The sequence below is a fragment of the Falco rusticolus genome, chromosome 6, assembly GCF_015220075.1.
Source record: "Falco rusticolus isolate bFalRus1 chromosome 6, bFalRus1.pri, whole genome shotgun sequence".
Taxonomy (NCBI): domain Eukaryota; kingdom Metazoa; phylum Chordata; class Aves; order Falconiformes; family Falconidae; genus Falco; species Falco rusticolus.
Genome location: NC_051192.1, coordinates 40,780,648 through 40,806,670, shown reverse-complemented (window position 1 = coordinate 40,806,670; position 26,023 = coordinate 40,780,648). Strand labels below are relative to the sequence as shown.

Here is a 26,023-nt window from a genome sequence, read left to right as displayed (position 1 = left end):
CAAGGATGCACTCCCCTAACGTGGCCCTCTTCTTCTTTTGCTTCGGTGGGCTCTCAGGATGGAAAAAACTTGGCAGTGGAAGGAAGCATTAGACCCAAGTTATCAGCATTTGCTTTTTCTTCTACACTTCACATATGGAATACAGTCAGAATTTTTGAGAACTCTTGTCTATCTAAGGCTACGATTTTGGAGAACTTTTACTAGAATAGTCTGGACATGAAGCGCTCAGTCTGTCTGGTACACACTCAAGATTCAAGCTGGCATTTATTTTGTAGATTGGGTCATTTGGTACACCTTGAGAAAACCATGTCATTCAAACTGCTGTCAGATGGCTGTGGTTATACAATCCATATGGACATCACCACAATGTGTGCCTCTCATGAGATCTGGCCTTAATCTAAGACCAGTAGCGGCACTGGCCTTGTGTGAGCAGACTCAAAGGGTGGGCTGTCTTTCCAGAAAAGGTTTCCATGAGATTTATTTAGCTGGTTTTGGTGTGGTGCTTGAACCTTATCAGATTGATTTCTCATCATGAAGGGCATTAGATTCTTCCTGGACTAGAAAGATGTTATTGGTAGGTTAGTCTCCAAGCATGGAAATCCTGGAGCTGCTGCCTTGAGGCACCATGGTTGATCTTTTGCTTAAAGCTGGAGGGTCAAAAATACTAGTTTTAATTAACAGGTTCACAAATAGCCATGGTGATGTTTTCCACCTACTCCTCCTGCCTGCCTCCATCACTAATCAGGGTGACATATCCTAGGCAAGGGCAAGAAAACGTGTGGACAGTGTAAGAAGATGCAGAACCAGCTTTAACAACTACCCTTTCCCTTTTTCCCTTTGGGTTTCCCTTTCACTTCTTTCTTTTTCCCTATCCCTTTCCCTAGCACTGCAGCAAATGATTGTCCTGGGTATGGGAGTGCCATGATAGGGCCAGGAGATCTGAAATTAAATGGACTAAGTAAAGTAACCAAAGACCAGCTAAGTGGAGGGTAAGGGGGAAAGTTTCCTTGTCACAGCAGTAGCTGGAGCACTGGGCATGGAACAGCTGCTCCACAGACTGGTATGCATGGTTGTTTTCCCCAGCATTAACTTCTAAGCCCTTTTCCTAATTTGCTGACACATATATGGTCTTACATCTTTATATATAGTAAATGCATAAAAACTTTTTATAATGGCTCCATGAATGACACGCTGCTGCCCTGTAACTCAGTAGCCGTCCCTGTGGTTATATAGATGTGTCCGATTATAGATCAGCCTTTCAAAAGTAATAAAATGAAGTGGCATTTTATGTAACTCAATGGGTTACAGTAGGAAGCTGTTAACAGTAGAGGATTAAAATAAAATTGTTCTGGATATTTAAAAAGTGATGAAATAAGGAGAAAAATAAATCCACCCCCAAACACTGCAAATCACTCCTTACAAGTTTGGCATCTGCCAAGATCCAACTTGGAAAAAAAACGCTGGGCTCATTCCCTCAGAGGGTCCTCCCACATTGTTCAAGGCATAAAGCTCAAGGGTAGTGTTCACTGTCCACAGACACACGTGGACAGACCATCCACAGGCACACCCAGTATCCTCATTAGTAAATGCCACTAATCACACGGGGTTTTTTTTGATTGCTTTCTAAAAAAAATTACTGCTAAATCTTCATATTCTGTGCATATTCTGTGATGCGATTTAAACACAGGGGAGCAGATTTGATGCATTTCATTAGGTTTCCATGTTCATTGAAGGTAAACATTTAAAGGTAGGCCATTAGCATGTTACATTTAATGTTTATACATTAGTGTGTTTTAAGTGATTGGCTGACTAAAATGTTTCAACAGTGATCAAAGTATGATTACAAGTTGAATCAAATTATTGATAATGAGGGACTATAGTCAGCTGGAAAGAAACATACGAATAGAAATAACACCCAAGTTCCAGATTATTCATTTGTATTACTTCTAAAAGATCATCCCAGCATATCCTCGGTTGCCTTGATTTTCCTTTAACTTCTATGACATGACTGATACCATAAATAAATGAACTTGGATAACTCTCAGATCATTCACTGGATGTGGCATTGAGTAAATCACAAAACGGAAAAGCATATTCTCCAAGATGCGTTCCTCTGATGAGGTGGATTTTGGCTACGCATGTACCTATCTCACATCCTTAATAAACACAAGATTATTTTCCAGAATTTCACTGAGTAATTTTGCCATTAAACACTAAAAAAGAAAAAAAATAATCAAGCATTCACTGTTAAAATACTTTAATTATTTGGAACACTAACATCAAGAATGTTTACTTGAAAATGTTTCTTTCCACTTTAGTCCATCTTCAAACCTCATACACTATATAGTACACTGACATGTTTCCTCATACTTGTAAAAGGTAGAACTACAATAAATTGTTTCACAAGATGTTTGGAAAAAACATATATAAGATATTATTCTTCCCCTCTTCTATGATGAAGCAGAAGCTTAGTTTTAAAGTTACAAGAACAGTCAATATAGAGCTAAATATATTTGACATATTTAACCTCACAAATAAATAAATATATACAAGGGAGGTTACAGCATGTCAGCTACAAAGTAGAAGCTTTACACTGTAGAATTGAGAGCATTCAAGGGCATCTAACTGACACAGACAGTTTAAGATTACTACATGGTAGTAAAAAAAGAGAAAAAAAATCTTAATTCAGCAAAAATATTGATAGCTGTACATTAAACTGATAGGTTACAGCTCAGCGTCAGTCAGGATACTGTGCTTGCTTTTCATTTATATTTTACTATTCTATTATGTTTTAGTGATTCCTCATTTTTTCAGGAACGTTTGGTTCTCCTTCACTTCTGAACACCTTAATCAGGTAGAAATCTCACAGTAAGCTGCTATGTGAACACTATTATCTACAGTAGTTAAGCAAGTGGGATGATAAAATAGAAGTTCAGTAAATGCTTGTACATAATCTTTCCCTAGATTATTTTGCTTATTAAATATATCTGACAACACTCATCCATGTTAATAATTACATTTTAAGTGAGTCAGGTTGACTTTCATTCATACCACCACTTAAGTATTTGCAGTTACGAGAATGAGGTTTCGTTAAGGTCCGTGTAGCGACAGCAGTATTTCTGGACGGAATACCGTCAGGACATCCTCCTCCCACCAGGTGTTTGCAGCCAGGGAGAATATGCCATTTGTGCGGTCACAGCATTAAATGATCTCTGCACGCAAAAGCATGTGCAAAGAGCAAAGAAAGGCACAAATCCACACCCCTAATCACTGAACATCCACCTGCTTGGCAGCTGAAAAATCTCAGCACAACTTTCTGGTCACCTTTTGAATGCATTTAATTAAATATTTGGCTCAAAATATTTTTTTTAAAGCCTTTTTTTAAAATTGAGATTTCCATTAGGAGATTTTCTCCTCTGAAAACAGTATTTCAAAAGGCCTTTGAAGTTTTTGCCCATGTCTTCAGTGACATGTACAGTTACAATTTTTATGAAACCTATCATGGGGCGAGGCATGCCTTGAGAGGAGAGATGCACTTTTGGCAGTCATGGCTGCATGCTAATGTGTCATATATTTACAGAGATTAAAACAAGTAAGCATGTTGTGCTGTTGTCTGTTCTCTGCAAACACACAAAGAACTCAGCGTTATTATGCGTAGTAGCAATGCGAAATTCCTTAATGTTGCCTAAATGCTGTTTAAACTCCGTGCCTCCAACAACCTCAATCAAGTCAACTAACAGGGGGGGCAGGAGAGGGATACTGATAACGTTACGTGCCCAGAAAGATGTTATTTATTTATTACTGGTAAATGTATTCCAGGTTATTCTAATGTTGCAATGCCATCTGATGGAGTGTCTATACATACAGTATATCGTAAGTACAGAGACTGACAAATGAACCCATGGGTTTACAAAATATTAACCTTGTATTTAAATACTTAAAATTAAGTTTTAGCACCATTCATTGTTCTTAGATTATCTGTGGTACACATTTTGTCATATTTGCTGTGTGCATTATTGTAAAAATGTGTGGAGAGAGATCTAGGTATATATTTATAGATAGTGGAATGTCTTCTATTTTGTTTAGTGAAAAAGAACATTGAACATAGAATTGCAATGGGAGATGCCGCATTTAATACATACCAATCAATGAATGCTGAAACATGACTTTGTGTAAACTTTGGATTTGCCTGTGTACTTGTTCTGCACAGGTGGGTGCAAATGAAACATATGACTGACTGTTTCAATACAGATCAATGGGCTTAAAATATGTAAGGTTTACTAGCAACCTGCACACCCTTCTCAGCCAGCACATCTATATAACAAGTGCGTCTCTATGTACATGGATACAAAATAGCCTGAATTTACAGCACATACTGTTGTGGTAAACAAGGTTTGCATGATTAGGTCTACTTAGTCAAAAATGGGTTTAAAATAACCCTTTAACACTGGTGTTAGGGTTTTATTCACATACCAATAAAGAACAGACAACACTGGACAGTCAAGAAGTAAGAATCTAAGTGTTGTAGAGAAAAATCCATATTTTTCAAAAGAAAAAAAACATCAGTAAACGGTCCAATAAGAGCTTGCCTGTTCTGTATGACATGTCTGTTATTTTCTCCAGGAGTCAAGACCTGCTTCTGTTTGGACTATGTAATTTAGAGTCAGGCTTGTGGCTCTTGAGTCTTAAAAAATATTTACACAGGATTACAATTAGCTGTTCAAGCATCGTGTTGGCTGGCACACATTTAAAAACAGCTCAATACCATGGTGGAAAATTGCCTTTTTCCACAACAGTAAAAAGGTAGAGAAATTGGCCCTCGAGTGGGAGCAGTTAACAGGAGGACATTATAAACTGGAAAAAAGGAACTAAACAGGTCACATTCTATGACATCCAGTATTCTCAGTTCCAGGCAGACTTTTTGTCTTCCTTCAGTTTAAAAAATTCAGAAGCCCAGTTAGAACTTTGTGCTGTGACTAAATGTGTCGGACATGATGATATTTTTATAGAAGTTGTCAGAGTGAGGATTGCAGTATCCTTTGACCTTGTCAATAACCTGGTGGACAGGGATGATTGACGTCTGTTCTCCATCCTCTTGGGCAAATTTTGAAGATGGCTTGTCAAGAAAAACATTCTCTAGGAAGAGGAAAAACGAACAAAAAATAGTTAGGGCTTCTTAAGCCGACTCACAGTGTAAGAGGTGTGTCACTCCCACATAGATATGCCTTCAATTGCCACTATTGCTGAATGAAATTAGTGCTCTAAAAGCCAGCACACAACTTTTTGCTTTGGTATTGCTGCTTCTAAATTCATTTAAAATGCCTGGTTTTGTGGGCCTCTCAGGTCTCTCTTGAAATTATCCCTCTGTTCTTTTGCCTAAAGTATAACTGACTCCCACCACCTTTTAATATATTAATTTAATGTTGATGCTTTGAATCTTACAAACAAAAAAACTTTTTGATAGCACTGGAATAAGGGGTGATCTCCATAACATCTGGTAAAAAACTTCTCCACATAATAAAGTAGTGGAAAATGACAATAAAAATATTAAATTATTTCCACAAAGGAGGTTTTAAGATATGCACGGAAATAATGTACTCTGCACAGAATGCAGCAGAAGTTGACTTGTATCTTAAAGCAGACCACCAGAGCCAAAACTGGCTTAAACTTTGTGCTTGCCTGGCATCACTTTGTTTTTTACATAATGTGGAGGGTACAGACTGAACAACTGGGGTGGGCGGAGGGGAAGATGCAGAAAATTGGCATTCCTTAGAGTTCATGTGCTATAAGCCAAGGGTGGAGCTGAAGAAAAAAAGGAAGCAAGGCAATTCGCAGCCGGGCTGGGAAAGTCTGCTCCCAGCAGCTGACTATTGCTGTTCGGAGAACGGTCAGTAGGTAGAGCTCATGTAGTGAGCAATGAGAAGGAGAGAGCCTGTATGTCATTTTCTCAAGTACATCACCCTAATGAGCTTTCTTATCTCTTTCATTGTAGTGAATAAGGCTGGAACGAATTCTTTCGACCCAGGCAAGTTTTAGATCATTGCAAACGGGCAGTAAGATGAAGTATCTTCTGAAGCAATGTTTTCTACAAGTGCCTTTTTTTTATGGCTGTTTACAGGATCTTGGTGAAGTCAGCTTCAAAAATTCATTGACAAAGGATCACTTAAGAATTTAGCATATTACTTAAACCATTATTTCATACAAACCTTTTTTCCTATAGAAATAAATTTACTAAAAATAAACAGAAATAAACCCACCCCTGCAGAAGTCATGATACCAAGCCATAAAAGAGTGTAAAGTGTTGCAAAGGAGAAATGAATTGCAGTCAGAAATCAAAACAGTTTCACTCATGAAGAAAGAAACAGGCATGTTCAGGCACATCAGGATGATTTTTTTGAAGCACGCAAGAATGTCCATGAATTGCAGCAAATAACTCCATGTCCAATAGCAAACTGCTGAGTACTGTGAGCCTTTCAATGTATGTACTTACTAGCCAACAGTACCACATTTGGAAGTTTTTCTACATATTGAATGTCTTATTACAAAAATGAAAAGTTAATTCTCAGTCTTTAGGGAAAGATTTTGGAATTCCTTTTTTTTTTTTTCCCCACAAGGCACTATTACATTGTTAAATATCAGCTATTTCCTCATGAAATTTGCATGCACAGGAATTATGTAAGGCCTTTGAAACCAGTGGGACCTTCTTTATTTTTTAGCTCAATGGGCTTCACACCTAAGTACAGGGTTAAAATCTTGTATCACTGAAGTAAATGGTAGTTGTACCACCAAATTCTCTGCTGAAATAATCTTAACTTCTAATTCACAGAAGTATTCATATATGGTATTTAAACAGTATCTACAATAAGTTTGTTTCAGACACGTAGACAGCAGGGCCACAAGATGCCAAAGTGATTTCTTTCATCCACCCAGTAGGGTCCACCCAATATTCATGTCCCAGTTGGCACCTTCTGCATTCAACCAGCAGTTCACAGCATTGCTTTCAGGCATGTATAGTTTGTCATTCAGAGTTATTTTGGATGTGACTGGATATGAAAAAACAATGGCTAGAAGACTAATTGTGTAATGGCCATAGACTGAATAGAAGTACAATATCTCAAAATTCCTGTAATAACTTGTAAAAATGCTAAAAAATTTCTGGAAGCCTATCAGATTGTTTTTTGCTTTTTAATATATGCTTTGTTATGAGTCTTTCAACTTAATCTCCTTTCCCCAGGCTACTGTACACCAGCATTAGTGTCAGGACATGGTCTGTTTTCTAAAATGGTATCTTCCAAATGCTTCATGCCTCATGCAGAGTGCAGATACCCAGAGTTTGAAGCATGTTTATCCTTTGATTCAGCATCAATGGAGCAAGATGTAATAGTGAGAAATAAGCAGCATTTCTGATTAGCAAAGTCCTTTATGTCAATGAGGACATCATGCAAGTGGCGTCCCTCCACCCTGTTCAAACCATGCATTCAACAAAAGCAATTCTCACTTTACCTGTAATGCTCCACCACTGATGAGGAAAGGGCCTTAGAAGACATTATCTATACCACAAACACATGAATGCTTGTGTCAATTCCAGGGATTGGAATTCCATTATAACCATATTAACAAGAGTTGCCAAGACATGTAGGTCTTAAATTATTTGCCTGCAATTATGCTAAGACATCAAACCGAGAAGTTTAGCTGTATTAAAAATTGGAATCTTATGTTATTTTCTATTATTTTACTATAAGAAGATATGTCATTATTTAAAAACCTAACACTAACAAAAATTCTTTGGAGTATCACAGCAAAATGTATATTTTCAGAGGTGCAAGCAAAATGCATTAAAATTAAAAAAAATAAATAGAGAAAACTGTGGTATCCCCTTAATGTCCAACAAACCACCTCATTACAAACTATGATTACACTACCAACTGCAGTCTCTTTTAGGAAATTATGCATGGGATTAAGCTCACCACTTTTGAAGAAAGTACATGAGCACGTTCCTAACTACAAGTTTCTTTTAACTTGCTTCTTATCTGGAAATGTTTTATTGTTTTGCTTCAAGAGTACATTGCAAAACCTCCAGCACTCTCTTTAACTGTCAGACTGATAAAAAGCCCTGAGTCTGACAAAACACGTAAGTATATTTTTATCATTAATCCCAATGCCAAGGGTCTAAAGGTTGATCTGCCATGAGTACAGATTGGGATTCTCTGTCTGCAGAACAGAGAATGCTCTGCAGTGGAAAGGGCATGATGCTCTCCTCCTCTACTGTGAAATTAATAGTAGCACTGTGACCAGTGGATATTACAGACACTATTCATGGAAGACTGCTGACAGATGTGTCCTTTCACAGGAGAGCTGGACAGTTTGCTCAGGGCAACTAGGTGCATGGCACATCAAACCTGCGATGGCAGTAGGGACAGGCACCCTTGTGAGGCAGGCACGAACTGTGTGCTCCCAGTGCAGCTGTGAATGGCAGTCCTGAAAGCAAGCTCAGGTACACCAGAGAATTTCTAAGATACCACTCATTTTTACTGTATTTATACATTCTTGATAACCAAAAAAGATTTGCACTCTTAAAATACCTGATGAACAACCCTTCATGCTAATGGATGCACTGACTACTGGTTAGTGAGCAAATAACTGTAATTCTTAAAAAGGGTATTTCAAGACAAAAATCGTGTGCCTAACTGAACCAGGTGATATGATTATATATGTCAATATATGATATATGTCAATAAAAATAAGAAGGCATTTCCTGGAGATTATGCCACTTATCAAGAAAGGTATCAATTATACCACTCATTTTTACTGTATTTATACATTCTTGATAACCCAAAAGATTTGCACTCTTAAAATAACTGATGCACAACCCTTCATGCTAATGGATGCACTGACTATTGATTAGTGAGAAAATAACAATGTAATTCTTAAAAAGGGGATTTCAAGATAAAAATTGTGTGCCTAACTGAACTAGGTAATGATTGTCAATAAAAAAAAAGAAGGCATTTCCTGGAAATTATGCCACTTGTCAAGAAAGGAGACTGTACCATCATAAATGAGACACTGGGGACTCCTGAAAATAACTTAAGAAACAACATAACTTTTCTGACAGTAAAATTACATATTTCATATCTAAACATTGCTTCTAATAAATAGTTCAAAGCAAGTAAACACATCTTTGGGTTAAATATGTGTGCAGATTTTATTTCCACTCTGTTTTAGAAGAGGATCCTGTGATGATGTTATGTGACTTTACACAGGACAGAAACATGAGTTCACAAAAACTTATTAATGAAAAAATCCGAACTATTTAAGTGATTTTCTGAAATATTATCTCAGACATAAACAAAGAGACTTGCAAATCATTCCAGCTCCTCTTTCTTCGGTCCTTTAAAGTGTTCTTAAAATGAGCACGCTGTTATGTCATGAGTGGAATACAAATGATGCCTTTTATTACATACACTGTTGACATGTAAAGAATTAAGCAGTGGATATGGCATTCTATTTGTAGAAGGAAAAGACAATTCATACTCTGGGAACACAGTATCATTTCCAAGTAGCCTCCATTTGTTGCTTCACCCGTAACTGTGTTACAGTTAAATGGAAGGAATTCACTTTGACCAAGTGAATCAGCTGTGGACATGGACTCAGGAGACTTGATCCCTCTTTCCAGCTGTGCTGCTAGTTTTCATGTTTCCTTGGGTGATGAACATCATCTCTCTTTGGCTTTGGCTACCCTTTGTGCTTTGGCTACCCTGTGTTTACAATGGGAAATAAGACTTACCTTCTTGTAGCCAAAAAGGTGAAAGTGCTATAGAAAAAGCAAGATTTGCTTTCGTCATGCCTACTTTGTTTAGTATGGGAACATACTGAGATCAGAAGTATGCATTGGATGTATAGTATATTAAGTTAAGATTCTTATCAAACAGTAACATATATTTTAAAAATATTGAAACTATACATATTGGTGAAATTTTCTCACATAACCTTTGGGTAGAAATCTCCACTGCACCTTTAACACAAAACTACATGTTCACAGATGCACCGCGTTACAGTGCAAGGACTCACCTGTATGGCTGTTTCGCTTGCAATATGTATTTGTTGTAGATTTTGATTTGGATGTTAAGTAGGTTGAATTGGACCCGATGGAACTAGAGGATAAGGATTTCCCCAGATTATCAGAACTCTTCTTTATAATGTTGGTTGCTGTTTTGCTCCAGTCTAAAAAGGATTGAAAAGTTTTACATAAATAATTACCATAGGTACTAAATGTCTCATTCAGTTATGAACATTTCAATTATCAGACACATTTCTTAGTTTTGCTTAACAAAAAACCTATCCTTTTCCTGTTAGGTAGCCTCTTTGGGTCTTAAGAAATACAAGAATTATTCCAACTTGATTTACTGTTTACCACAGTAGTTAAAATTGGTGGTTCTAATGCTCTAATGGCTGGATGGCAGCACTGTAAGAAAGACCCTTTCCAGGACGCAGGAGAGCAGTGAAGCTCTGTAGCAGTACAAGGACGCACAGTTTCATGACCTGAAGAGAGAAATTGAAAGGGATGGATAGGAAAGGGATGGATAGGTGCATTTACAGTGGTTTTATCATTTGAGGGCTTCATCTGCTGAGGCAAATACTACATACTAGTGGGTCTGCACTTCTTGTTCTAGAGTTTAGCACATTGGTGCACTATTAATGAATAATAATGGTTATTTAGTAGTTTTTAGTTATTTGAAGAGTTTTGTCTGAACCATTAACACAATAGCCTCCTATACTGGAACAACTTCCCAAATTAAACAAAATAAATAATACAAATAAACTTACTGAGGGAAATTGACACTGGAAAACTCATCACAAGGGTTCTAATAATAAACATATCTAACTACTTTTGCATCACATACTTGCAGGTAGTACAGGCAGTTTCACACCTTAGTCTTGCCTTTATTCACTGTATTGCAATTAAATTCACAATATGGAATAGAAGTCCAAACCAAAAACACATTGGCCACTTTAGCCCTGGGTTAAATCAAGACAAATATTTTATCCTAAATCATTGCTAGGGTATAGGTTACTGTTTCTCTGATTTAGCTATGGCAGTGTTGCAAGGCTTTCGCTTGTTTGTCTTCGCTTTTCACTTGTCTTTGCTTTATCATTGCATGCCCTAAAGTACACTTCAATTAGATAGGTATGCAAGTTCACATTTGGCTTATATTGCACTGCTCTGCCAGGAAACTGTGTCAGGTTCATGGAGAATAAAACCAGCCGGTGAGGATGGACTGGTTAATGCTAGGTGTAATGACAGTACATAAACTATACCACTGAAGTACTCGGATCCTTCAGGTTTTTATTTCTATCATACCCACAAGCTGCCCAACAGCAGCATAAAAATCTGGAAATAATTTGATCCATCTGTGTTTTCCAGTTCAGGAGTTAAAGCATGAACCACACAGAAACTAAACATATGAAACAATCTGGATGCAGGATCAGAACAAATACACTTTTCCTAATTAACTCTTTGAAATCATGAATCATGTTATCTTACTATAAACTGAAAGCATAAATGTTTTGCAGTGTACAAGTCTTGACAGCAAAGCAGTTACTTAAAACCTTGAAACAAACATTGGATGCCAAGAGAAAAAGGACACAAGGGTGTTTGGAGCACTGTTATTATCCAGGATAGACTGGTTTACTTTACTAGGCAATAAGATTACACCACCTTATATCAACTGTAGATTTCAACCCTGGTCACTCAGCAAGAACCATACAAGCAAGAATTATATGGCCCAATATTATTACATCAGAGAGCAAAGCAAGATCAAGCTGCCTAAACACAGGAGTATAATGCCATCCGAGGTGGCCAAAGGTGTGGGAGACTGTAAACTCAGTGTCCCAAGTCTTGCATGTATAAGTGTCCAGATCAACTGCCTTCCTTTCTATCTAAGAGTTACAGATAAAGATGAACTTCAACTGTGGAACGTCATCAGGCTTCTGCTAAAGGAATTTTCTATGTTTTTGAGTCTCTAATGATCGCTCTGAATTATATGGTGAAGGACAAAACAGTTTGAAAAGGCAAAGATAAAAGCAAGAGAAGTCAGAGTGTTTCTATCTGCCTTTTAAGAACTGCTGCTACATCAATCTAACAGTCCACACAATTCAGTCAACATACTGTAATATAGGAGAAAAGGAATAATATTGGCTTTTGAATGACAGAGTTTAAATCTCTGGATCTTTATTTGATTTTCTTTTTTTTTTTTTTTCAGGGTCCAAAGAGCCTTCCAAAACCATGCTTATAGCACTACAAAATTTACCAGCTGCCTTCAGTGGAAAACTCAAAGAGAAAATGTGAGAATTTTTATGAAGTGATATCTGAAAAGTCCCTTGGCAATTGTTAGTACTGAAGTGACAACATATGATTAATCCATTTTTCCACATCTCTGGCTCATGTTGTATTATATTAAAAACAACATAGCAAGCTGTTCACCTGGGCTTTTACGCACTACTACAGCACCTAAGGAGGGGAGCTGTGAATTGCTTTTACCTGAATTGTCTGCCAGCCGGAATCGGCCACAACAGAGATGCCTCCTCCATTGTTTCTGCACATTTTCTTTCATAGCACAATGGAATACAAATATGAACAAACCTGCAACAAAAGCAAAAAGACAGCAAATGAAGCATGTATTAATAAATAGATAAACAGATGAACTAAAGTCTGCTAACAAAAGACTATGAAGTACAAGCAAAGGTAAATAATCCTAGAGTTTTGTTAGAGTCATCCATGCCTTACTGAAGAGATATGGAAATTAATTAAAGTCTTCCCATCCTCTATCTGCTATGTAAGTGTCTGGGATATCAGAAGAAAGAGGATAGGACTCCTTTTATTGACACTGTTGATTTAGATCCAGACAAGTGCGGATCTTTTAATTATTTTTTTGGCTTAGAGGAAAATAATTAAAAGGTTTTGTCTTTGAACCAAATGAATATTTTGAGCCCAACAGGACTGCAAGAGCCAGACTGCACAGTAAATACAGACACTATTATATTAGCAAGGAGATATTTTATCTCCTCCTGTTCTCTATTTACTGAACTGTGGGTTGTATTCTCTTAAAACCGTAAGCCTTGTAATTGGCACTAAAGAGTGCCCTGAAAAAGCACACTTGGATTTATGTGCATCACATGCATGTACTTGAAGTGATTATGAAAATGGTAAGGATATGTTCACAAGTATTAATTAGGTGTCCAGCTACTTAGTTCTGAAGAAAATTACCTGGTTTACGCATGCAATCGTAATAAATGCTTCTAAAAATGTTTTTGTAGAATGTTTTGTTCATTTTTCTCATATAATTGTATAATCTTTATTTTCAAGACAGAAGACAAGCATCTACCATGTGGTAAAGAAGGTCTTAACTGGGTGTATGGTATAATTTCATCATTCTACAGAGATACTTTGGAGCTATATATAGAAGCTGGAAATCTCATATGCTCCTGGCTCTTCCCAGGCAGGCACTGGCTGTGGAATCTTCTGCCATTCTCCAGCTTGGCCTGTTCTTGTTTTACTCTTATTCCCTGGGAGAAAGCCAACCTGAGGCTGAACACCTGATGGCAAAATGTTACTGCCAAATCCCTCATGATTATATCTTAAACATGAATAAATGCTACATAATGCGGGCAAATGTGGTTAAGTGCCATCCTCTAAAATTGTTTCTTTATGGTCATCATGAATAGCTCTGTACACTAATGCCTGCTGTGTTTCAGCTGGTAGAACACAATGGCAGAGTATAGCTTGGAAAAAAAATGCTTTGGAGCATAAAATTATCCTCTCTCCTCCAAAGTGCTGACGTCTGATTTTGCATGGATGCATGTCATCGAACTGGACTTCTATTTGTTTATAGCCATCAAGGCCAGGCTGAGACCACTGAGACCAGTTAACTTTAGGTAAAGTTGTGTCATGCAACACTGTTTTTGCAAAATTTTTCAAGAGCTGATGGGGAAAAAAAAGGAAAAGCACATGTTAAGAAAGGCAAACATACCTTAATACATCCCATATGCAAACTCTGTTGCATTACAGTTACTGTGTTTGCATTTAGTGAAGTATTTCTGTGTGTGATTTTTTCAAGCACAGAGTCATTCCAATGCAATCGCTAGCAGCTCTTACAGGCTTAGAGATATGCAGTTGTCTGTGGCCCAAAGTACTTCTTAGGACTTGTGCACAGCACACACTTACTAAATTGATGCTTAAATAAATTGTGGTGAATGTTTGGAATGGTTTAAATAACAGTCTGAATGGTTAAAAAAGAAAATGCGTATGTCTCTAGTAATACAAAACAAATGTACTGCATTAAGTACTTTGCCCTGTTTGGGCTTGGTCTCCAAAGTTTTTTTCTCTGTATTTCATTATTCATTAAGTTTACAATGTGCTTTAGTAATACAGCTTTGATTTTGTTTCCCAGGGCCAAATCAGACCCTAGGCTTGGCTCTGGCTTGGCTCTGACTTGAAAGTATTTGGCTTGCCCAGGCATATGTATAAAATGAGCAGCCAAAAAAGAGATGTTCCCAGATTTTTTTCTCTGAGCATCAAAGAGAGAATAATAATTTCCTATGTAGATGAAATAGCAATGTACAGTAACACCAGTAGTTGTTGCAATTTACTTTTTCATTGCCAGTGCAGAAAAAACAGTTGATGGAGGTTGCTGGTATAGCTTGTGCAGTTTTCAAAAACTAAAACTTGAGAGAGAATAAACATGTTTACTGAGGCCTTGATAATTAAGGTCATGCTAATACTGATGAAAGACTTGCCATACTGAACTGCTTTTTGCTGCTTGGAAATGCTTCCTGGTACAAATCCTCGGTTTTTTCTTTGCTTCATTCCACTCCCTTACTGTTCCATGTGCACTGCACCAGTTATATGTGATTTTAAACATCCTCTTCCTTGTTTCTTTGGCTTTGCTCTTTCTGACACAGCAATAAGCATTTTCAGATACAGAATTGTTATCTTCCTGTGCTTCATATGACGTGCCTGAGCACATACTGTGTCATCATTGCTACCACAATCTGTGAAAAGTTCATCACTCCTTTTTTCATTTGCTCCCCAGGTTTTCCAGTCTTATTTTCTGACTGAACTGCCTTCCAAATACTCATTTTCCATTGAACAGTGCTATTACCCCACAGAGACTTAAGCAGTGGTGGTCAGTACTCTGCACATAGAAATTTAATTGATGGTGCTGGAAATTCTGGTTACAGAGAACTTGTTCAATTTGATCCTTGGCCTGCTTTTCAGAGTTTTAATCTTTTCTCATATTCTTCCCATACTTCTAATCTCTCTAGGCCCTTCTGAATTTCTAACACAGACACACTGCAGCAAATACTTCATTATGCTGCTAGGGGAGTATCAGAATGTGTCCTTTGGAAAAAAAAGTCTTTAGCAAGAACACTACATCCAAACAATTTTTGCCATGTTGCCTAGCATTTTAGGTTGAAACTGAACCAAACCAAAACCCACAACATTATTCTCTTTCCACGAAAGCTCAATAAATCTTTTAGCGCAGTAAATACATCTCAACTGTAACAGATAAAATCCACACAGTGTAACATTAGGTACTTTTTCCACAGAGGCAAGACATTTTGCTGACCCTGGGAGAATTGGTTTTTAGCTCAATATTTGTGTGGCATAACACATGCTCCTCCATTGACATCCTTGGGTTCATTTTCAGTTATGGTTGTTTTTCCAGGGAAATTTATTTTTTGTATCAGTATGTGTAGTATAGCACATGCCCTTTCAATGACCTTCTTGAGTTTTTTCTTTTTGTTACATTTTTCGTTGTTCTTTATTAGTGGGTAGGGCAAGTGGAGGTGGAGATTCTTGTGTCATTTGGTACATATGCAAATTTCAGCTCTGAGCTGAAATTCTTTTAAATGTCAGCTATACATTTCTGTAATTTATAACTGATTACAATTTACAGCATTTTTCAGAAGGATGAACTATGTCATAAAATTAAAATATTCAAAACTTCAGTAAAGGAAAAGAAAATAAGCCAACTATAACAGTCATTGGATTTTCCTTATAGAACCAAAGAATCCCCCATATCTCTGTGCCATCTCTCCACACCGAAACAGGGCTGAGTTTTGTTTTATTAGCTTCTCATGCCTTAATGAAACAGTTATAAGCTTTGCAGATTCCCTACAGGAATAAATTCAGGACAGAAGCTTCCTATATTTGTTATAATCAGTGAAAGGAAATGTTGAAGGTCATACAGAATCTATCTCAACAGAGAGCACTGCAGATTCAGTTAGGAACAGTGCTATTTATAATAACAGTGCATTTTATGGAAAAGGCCTTGAAACAGTAATTAATATAGCTAGGATATTCAACCCATATGTAGTTGGTATCATTATTCCACGTAAAGGGAAACTAATGATGGTTTAATATCAACTAGGGATCTGAGTTCTCTAGTAAACTGACTGAACATAAAATGTCTCAGATCAGCTATAGCTCAAATATTATTTGTTCACGGAATAGCAATTCAGCTTACCTTGCAATGAATTGAAAATTGAGAAGAGGTACAGGAAAGGAAGAGTTAAGGGACCCCAGGCGAAAAAGGCAAAGCCCCATGTCATGCCCAGGAGGAAGGTCAGGCTGACCACGCTACGGAGGTTCCTTAGAATCTCTTCTTTCAGGCTCCGATTAGTTCTTTTCCCATTCCTCCCACAGATCTGTACCATCACCACAATAAACATGGCAACGTTCATGAGAAACATGATTCCAAAGTAGCCCGCACAGGTCACATAAAATACAACTTCATTTTTGATCCAGCAGCTGTAAAAAATATGAAAATATGATCATTTTTAGATAATGCAAACTATCCTCCATTCATTTATATGACCACAAGGAAAATCACCCTATGTCTGATACCACTGATGCAGAGCTAAACTTTAAGATGAAACCTTTGTTTATTTTCTGTTTGTAAATAGGATGAAGCCCAGTGGCATCTTAAGTGACTCTGGTCCATAGTATTATCATGTCAGAAATCTGAAGGTGGTACCATATTTTAGTTAACACTGATTAAAAAGGAAATCTGACCTCAGATACAAGCTGTAGGAACTGCAATCTCGTCATGGTAAGTTTAGACTCAGTATGAGTAACTTCACAACTTTCACCTGTGTGAAGCACAGGATGCTTTAGTAACAGAATGGATAAACTTGGATCTTCAGTGTCAAAATCTCAAGTTTCTGCCACTTGAGCTATAAAAGAACTCATACATCTCTGGAAAAGAAGCAGGACAGGTAGTCCTTTGAGGTAGCCATTTGACAGCCATGTGAGAGAGCTAGCTTATTCCTCCAGCAACAAATGGCTGGAATGCTTTGCATGATACTGTAATAAAAATACAGAATGACCTTTTACTTATCATGATGAAGCTTTTTCAGGCAAGTAACAGAAAATGAAGTGACAGTAATTTTGGCATTTGGAGATTATTATCTGGACATCAAGAGAAGAACATGGAAAGCTATTGAACTACAATGACAAAAGCTTGGTTTATTTACGAAGGAGGCTATTTGTATACTACTTCTTTCTTTGCTCTTACCTAGAAGATATAGCTTTCTTTTAAGATAAACCAAAACAGGTATTTTTATTTTATTTTCACGTCAAAACTTCTGAACATTCTTTTGCCAGAGGAGTGTTTGTACCTGGCATTGGGTAATGCAGATTTCCCTCCATTTTTTTTTATAGCCTTCTTCACACTTCAGTTTCCAATAATTTAGAAGACGATTTTGCCTACTTTGCTTGTTTAATGCACCTCTGACTTTTCCATAGCAATTTGACTATGCTATTTTTTTCCTGCAGACTGCAAATGCTAAATTTTAAGAGATTAAATGAAATACTCACAAGTCATCTCCTCCTTGCCCATTAGCATCTTTGCCATATAACTCTTTGCCATAAACAAGACTTGCATTTGTATTAGCACTTGCCAAAACAATTGCTATCACCACAGCTGGCAAACCTGTAACACAAGAAAACTTGCAGTTTGCTTTCAGGTCTCCTAAACCTTCAAAATTACCATGCAAATCTCAATTATTGATATCTCCATCCCTATTGCTTTAGTACAAGGTGTCCTGAGATAGATCTATGTCAGAAAACTGCACAGAGAAGTACAAGGAAACAATTTTTCAAACAGTACAAATGTATAAACTGTCAAAGCACTTAATGGGCATTAAGGAATAAGCCTCATAATGTTTTGTAAGGTACAAAATGATATTTTAGTATGTGATGTAATCTCTGTTAAATACCCAAAGTTAAAGTTGCAATTGCACACAGGTTCTCATAATATAGTGAGAAGATTAACAAACTATTACAAAACCAAGATCTAATGGAGGGATGTTTTTCAGGGATCTTTTTTTCAGAGATGCTAATGTCATTTGATTAGGCTGGGGAACTGGGTAACATGAACTTGAACCTGTAATTTCTCCACTGCTTCTCTCAACTGTAAATGTCTTCTCTTTTTCTACAGGATTATATATCCTTCACTTATATGTGTCTCCCAAAAAATGAAGCAAAATTTCTACTTTTTGATAAGAAGGAAAAGGGAATATTTTGGGAAAATAGACAACTATGTGGAAGAGAACTCTGTGTAGAGTGGTACAGCTTACACAAAAGAAATCTACGTTTCCTGACATGCCTTATTTACATGTCTTATCCTTTCTATGACAAAACAGATTCAAAGGGGAAGAGGTTAATTTGCTTTTCCGACCACTCAGTCCTTGTCCTCTGCTGAGGTTGCCAAAGAGGATGCTAGTTGCCAATGGAAAGACATCAATTATCAGCTGGACTGAGGTCAGTGCTCTAGCCATGAGGTTAATGGTTTTGTATTGTGTTGTATTATTTCAAACACAATATGTGCATTCAGGCAGAAGGCACAGATTCCTGATACAGAAAAATAATGAAGAATAAAAGCCTTGCTGCCCGAGCCTCACAGTTATTTTTCAGTATTACATTTTCCACTTCAGTCCTGCTTAGGGCAGGCAGGATCTCTCTGTGGTATAAACACTGTGCTGAAGCTGAGGAACTTTTGGTTGGTTCTGATTCTGCCATAGGCTTTGAACTTGTTTGGAAGAAACTTTAAGATGGATTGAAAGCTTTTTGAAAGCCAATGCAAAGATCCTCATAGGCTTTGTAGTAACTTAGAGTTTCTGAATTTATTGTGTCATGGTTCTCCCTCTCTGATATGGCACTAACATTTCCCATCTCCAGTTCTGGCCCCTCTGGAAAGTAAGACCAGTTTATCTGGTGTCTCTGCTCCTCCTCAGGCTGTGAGCTGCTCCAGGTGGAGAGTGCCAGTTATGGTGTATTTGCATGGAATTACCCAGGGGAACTCAGTGACAGAGAGGGCTGGCTGCATGCCGGCACTGCCATGGGGTAGAGGGAAGGAAACACCATGCAGATTTTGATTCTTTTCTGCATTTGTGATAGGGAGCTTTCATATAGCATCATTTCAAAATACATGCTAGGTGAATACTGCATCTGCTGAACTCACCCCAGCCAATGATGCAAAACTTCAGTATGTATCGCCGTATATACGTGTTGAACACTTTCACTAGAGCAATGTACATATGAACAGCTTCTAGTCCCATCCATGTAAAGGTGGCCAAAAGAAAAAAGTGCAGAAGTGCAGCTACAGCAATGCAGAGGCCGTCTATGTCAAACGATGCAATCCAACCATCAAGCAAGAAGATCAGGTTAAGAAAGAGCAGGGCTGTGCTCAAATTCATCAGGATTTTGGATGGATAATCTCTTCGCAACTTCCTAATGAGAGAAATACAGGTGCATATGATTAATTGGCTTCTACCACTCAAGCCACATACAGCAGCTGGGTTTACTAGTTTACAAAGTAAATAAAAACACAGGGAACTTCCTCCTAACTGTATGTTTTTGTGGCAATAAGGTATAGGGATGTGTACCTCTGTGTGAAATTGCTGAAGCCTTTGGTTGTGTATGGTGGGAAAGTTACACTTCTTTGGGTCCTTAATGAGCTAATTAACTATGACAATATTTTAGCAACTGATTTATTATTAAAAAACATTCAACTTAAATATAATACAAAGTGTTTTATACTTCAAATGAAAACTGAAGAAAATGAAAAGAAAGCTTTCAAAATACAGCTGACCAGAAGGTCATCTCTGCTTATTTTATATGTAAATTTTGCTTAATTTCTGGCATATATTGTCCAGTGCATGTTGCTTTCTGTTTGGGTTTTTAGGTTTTGATTTTTTTAGTAGGATCTTAGAAAGAATAAAGATCAAGTCCATTTTTCTGTAACTGATATACATTGAAATGTACGAACTGAGAGGCAAGCCAACAACTTCTGCCATCTTGGACCAGGACACTATACCATAGGTAATGCAATAGGAATGCAGTCACTGGAGTTATTTAGAACTCGAAAACCCCCTTTGTGTCTGCCCCCCCATCAAGCTGCCTTTCTTTAGCAGCTACTCTGTCCTGTCCTGTTACAGGCAGAATGGTTCCTTTGTGTTGACATGACTTCATTTTCTCTTTTCACTGTTCACAGAACTGTCACTTCAAAACTTTTGCATTCCCTTGAGTCACTTTCACATTTCAGTAGGGACTGCTGTTGAAACTGCTGTAACACTTCACAGTTTATCTTCATTTTACTTCTCTTCCACTTCTTTTTGAAGGGTTCTAGGAGCTGGAAATTTATCTTTTTATTCTGAGGACTTGTTATGCTCACACAGGCAAGTCTTGTTTTTACATAAAGCATGCTTGCAGACTTTAAAACAATACATAGATATTCAGAATCTAGAGGATATTGTACTCCCCAGAGAGAAAAATTTGAGTCATGCTAGTCTTATTCTCAGGCCTGAGCAGCACAACACATTGGAAACAGGGGGAAAGAGTCTGAACTTGCATCCCCGTGAAAAAAATTTCCACTTGCAACATGTGACCATGGTTATGGAGGGTTTTTTTGTTTGTTTGTTTGTTTTTTAAATTAAAACGTAGATTTCCCTTTCTAAACAAATTAACCGCACTAATAATATAACTAATTTATCTTATCACATACAGGTACTTCCTTTGTGATGTTTTTCACAGAACTAATACTTACTCAAATGCAATATATGTCAGAAGAGTTGCAGCTGAAAATATAGCAGATATCCCACAGCCTATGTAAGTGATAAAGGTGAGGACCTTGGTATTCTGTGGGTCTATTTGTGTAACGGTTCTCTGAAGGTCCTACATGAGAGAGGAGGAAGAGGCATCAGTTATAGCAAACACCTTTTCCATGAGCACTACACTCTTGGTGATCAGTTGAGTAAAACTCAACAATGCTTTGGCAATAGCACTATAATCCTGACATTAGGGTTCATGTTTACTGAGTATACTCAGTCTATAGTTACACCTCTCACTTCCTTCCCATAGCTCTTCAAAACATTGTGCTTCAAGTACTATAACTGCTGGGATCAGCAGATAGACAGAGCCTGATACTGATCCTTACAATTCAGTACCAGGAATTCAAACATACTTCTCTGGAAAAATCTCTCCTTTTCAAACTTTTTTGTTCTGTTGCTTATAGACAACTCTCTTTAAGAAGATGTAAGATTTAGGCAACTCATTTAAAAGTTTTCATACTGAAACGTTTTGCAACATTCATACAATATTCTGGGGAGTTTCTGACATCACTTCTCATTATTAAAAGTTTGTAAGAGCCAATGTAGCTAATCATCTATGGGTGAAACCAAGGGTAAGATACTGGGTTTTGGTTTTAAGGTCTGTTTTGACATGCAAACTACAGTTATAAATAGAATTGGTCAGCAAAAATAGTGACAAAGACAACACTTAAAAAAAAATAATTGGAAATGAAGCAGGAACATTCTGAGGATTTTTTTTCCAGTTTTCTGTCCAACTGTAATTGCCACATAGTACCATCTGAGAATAAATGCCAGTGCTATTTCCTTTTCTAAGGACAAGAAAAAAATGAGAATATTTGGATCTATATCACTGTAGAGTAAATGTGAACAAATACTAACACATAATGGTATCTATTCTACAGTCACTGTCACTGTGGTCTCTAGAAAAATTATCTAGTAAAAAGAAATGAACAAAATACTACAGACCTTGCCATTCTTCATAGGAAAAGGAAGGAGCAGGTTTTTTTACACCCTGTCCCAACCTTCTATGACAGTTTAAATATATATGAGAGTGTTATTTGAAAATAATTTGATATCTAAATTAAAGTAATAAAATATTATTAAAGCAGAAAAGCAACTAGAAGGGTCAAAACTGTGTAAAAACTATTGGAACACATCCCAAATTCAAAGAACTTCTGCCTTATTTCCTACTGCCACAAAAGCATTCAGGGAAGAGAAGGGAGTCATTGAACATATCCTAAAGAAAGCCCTTTTTTTTCTCCCTCTGAGGATGAAAAAGTGAAACAAGACCACAATTTAACTTGCAAAAAGACAAAAGGCTTGTGGCTTTTTCATATCTACATCTCAGCATGGCATGAAGAGAGCAGCTCTATTAAGGGTCTGGAAGGCCAAAGCTGAAAGTCAGTGCATGCAGCTCCCTTGGGCAGTTAAGTCCTATGTGTCACTGCAACAAGTTAAATCAAAACCCAGATACTTCCACTAGGAGTGTTACTATGGTGAGGACCAAACATCTTTTCTGCAAGTATGTTTTAGAGACGAAAGAATGCAAATTTCAGGAGAGAAACGTTTCAGCCCATTACTAAGCATACACACACACACACACACACACACACCCCCCAATATTAAGAAAAGATAGCAATATTCCATCTTTTTCACATTGGGTTATTCTCTCAGAAACACTACATGTGCAAATTGCTAGAGGCACCTGAATGATAAGGTGCTTAGGCTAATGAGGCTGAAGTGCTCTGTATGGTTCCCTCTTTCATCTCTTTGATACGTAGACTAAAGGCTATGTTTACCTATCTCAGCCAACCAGTCTGTAGACTTTGGTTAAGGCTCCGATCGAGTAGAGTTAAATGTTTTGTACCAGCCCTCAGTGGGCACACTTTTTCCAACAGATGGCCTATACTGCAAGGCATTGCCAAAGCTGATTAAAGCCATTTACTAGAAAACAGCAAATACAGGTTTACACATTTCACAAAAGAAAGTATTACTTTATAGTTTTTGACATTAGATAAATATAAATCTTGTCAGATGTGCAACCAAAATTTCCAAGGGACAATTTAGCCTCTTTAATCTCGGGATGAAAGGGAATCGTGTTCCCTTGCCTTTTCATCCTCATTAGCAGTTTTACTGACTGTGAGACATTTTTTTTTCCCTGACTGTTTTCCCTAACAATATGAGTCTCTTTTTTTTGTTCTGAAAACAGCACCTCAACTTTTTCTCCTAGTTTTTTTTTTTTTCAAACAAATTCCCACTTCTCTGATCTTGAAATTTCAAATCTACCTAGACTTTTTTTCTCATTCACTTCCCTCTTGTTACACCCTCCTGTCTCCACTCAGGTAATTTTTGTCAGATTATATTGTTAAGGGAAATGACAGGGACCCCCTCCCTGCACCTTAGGACTCTTTTGGATCATTTTTTCCTATTTTGCTAGTGGAAGTGTTAGTACTGGGCCTTGATTTTACGGTCCCTGACTTTCTTTTTCACCCAGCCATGTCCCAGCTTTGGAGTTGGATGTTATAATATGCTATTTGTACTTTGGTATCACTCAGAAGTCTCAACCCCAGGTCTTTTGTGGCACAGTATTTTCAAAATTTAGAATACTCTTATGGGCACATTTTACTTTTTGTTTTATAATATTTAGCCACTTGTAAAGAACATAATAATAATAATAATAATAATAATAATAATGTGCTTTCATTACTAATTCTATTCATTACCTCATTCCTGAACCCTTATCACTAGCTATTTTGTGATGAAAAGACAACTTTATGACAATAAGGGGGAAAAATATGTATCATTATTAAAAATAATGTGCAAAAGAAATAACCCAAGTAACAAAACCAAGAGTTGTCTCAATGCAAGACAAAGACTGCACTGCAGTTCCTAGGAAAGATAACTTAGTGAACAGTGAGGTTGCCTACCATTAGGACCCCGAAGTGTGTGAGGTGGTTGCATAGGCAAACTGTCTCGTTTTCATTGGACTTGCCGTCCACTTGGCAGCCCGCAGGGTTCCAGCCACCATTGCCACCTATGGAAATGAAACAGGTGAAACGTTCCAACAAACTCATGTCATCCTCTTTTTAAACAAATTGCTCACTTCATCTTGTGCAAATGCAGAAATGCTTTCTCAAATTGAATGGGTGAACATTAAAAACAATCAGGACAGAAGCAAGTATGAGATTTCCTAGCAGAGAATCACACCAGATGAGTGTCCCAGTAATGGACTACTGAGCAGAAGCAATAGACAGAGAGCTACAATAAAGGTAGGGAGCTGTTTGGTTAATGAGGGATGAGTGAGACCTAATGTGTGGATCACGCATTATATCACATTATATCACACCTCAGTTTTACCCAACAGTAAGATGGTTTTAGAACTCCCTTTTACTACACTGATGTGATGTCTACACCTGCCTTCCTCCTACTCATATACCTCCTGTCACATGAAAGTATTTATGGCCCAGGAGCAGACGATCCCACCCTTCCTCTCTGCAGTGTGTAATGCAGAAGGTCAGAGTGGATAATCCCAATGACCTTTTGTGGTCTTAAGAAAAAAACATGAAGTAAACTATCCCCTACTCACTCCACCTGAAAAGGCCATGCTGAAAAATAAGTAAAAAGATTTTACCTTTAAAAGTTAAATGTTAAAAAGTAAAATTTGTATTTCTGATTACTTCTTCTTTCATTTTCCCCTGCTAAAATATGAATTAATTTTGTGAAATAGTTCATATTCTCTGAACTCTAAAAGATATTTTTTGCATAACTCCAGGCAAAATCCAGCAAATTATCTGACTGGCCCTATAAATGTACCTCCAGTTCAAGATAGAATCTCTCAAAAGACTGTGAAGATGTTTCAAAACCACTTTAAGCTCTCCCACACTCAAGCAGCCAGTGAGAATAGTTTCCTCCCTGTGCATTTCTCCTTTGATGTGTTTCTTAAGACTCGCTTCCTAAGTAGATTTTTCCCCCTTCATTTTTATCTTTCTGTATTCTTCTCAGTTATTCTGTCTGAATTTCCTGCTTTCAACTACAAGTTTGGATGCTAAATTTTATTTCTTTCAAGACTCTGTACCAAACCCCTCCACCTGATATACTGCTGCTAAAGACAGTTCTCACTCCGTCTGTTTCATCGTAAGGAAGAGTAACATCTCAGTAGTGATTGCTAAAATAGAAAGTACTGGAAAGTCATCCCAGAGAATTATTTTGTGCAAAGGATGAAAAGCATGAGTGTAACATCACACATGGGTTAGGCAGTAGCGATGAACAATGGCCTAAAATGCTGCCTTGTTAATGTGTGTCTCCACATGAGACCTCACCATGCTGACTGTCATCCATTTACAAGGCAGATGAAACTTGTGTAATGCAGTTCCTAACCTTCCACAGAATTAAAAAACAGCTTAAGATTTGTAACAGGCATAATCTCACCACTAAATAACCCAACATTTTAAAAATGACCAGTTAAAAATATTGCTAAGAACCATTCATGTGTCTGAGTGGCATTACTATTTAATTTGCACAGACAGACAGATCAGTGAAAAACTATTGTCAGATACAGAAAAGTAGAGAAAATTAATTTACGAATTTAAAATGTTAAACAAATTTACATTAAAGTATTTTTACAAGAATAATTAACATCTGCTGTTACAAGCAACTGTACTAACCAGAAAAAAATGATACAGTCTGAAGACTTCTTCTAATTCTGCAAGGACTGATTAAGAAGCAAAATGGCTAAGACGGTGAGCAATTTTAAAACTATGGTATTTTTAAACTTACCATTTTTGTTCATATCCCAGAAGACACAGGTAGGCTTAGGATCTTCCTAGAGAACACATGACATGCAAAAGTAGACTTGGTATACCTCTTCAAACAT

General features: G+C 37.3%; 1 protein-coding gene across 5 annotated transcripts in view; it reads right to left on the bottom strand.

Annotated features, from left to right (window-relative positions):
* Positions 1-1,923: 1,923 nt before the first annotated feature.
* Positions 1,924-26,023, bottom strand: part of ADGRG6 (adhesion G protein-coupled receptor G6) — a 112,799-nt gene continuing 88,699 nt past the window's right edge. For 3 of the 5 annotated variants that reach the window (XM_037392453.1, XM_037392454.1, XM_037392450.1), the window contains 9 exons: positions 25,927-25,972; positions 24,078-24,184; positions 21,108-21,235; positions 19,524-19,792; positions 17,879-17,993; positions 16,527-16,810; positions 12,539-12,640; positions 10,069-10,221; positions 1,924-5,136 (listed from right to left, as the gene is read on the bottom strand). In XM_037392453.1, coding sequence (XP_037248350.1) covers positions 4,958-5,136; positions 10,069-10,221; positions 12,539-12,640; positions 16,527-16,810; positions 17,879-17,993; positions 19,524-19,792; positions 21,108-21,235; positions 24,078-24,184; positions 25,927-25,972 — 1,383 coding nt within the window. In that variant the 3' untranslated portion in view covers positions 1,924-4,957. The other 2 variants (XM_037392451.1, XM_037392452.1) reach the window with 2 other exon arrangements.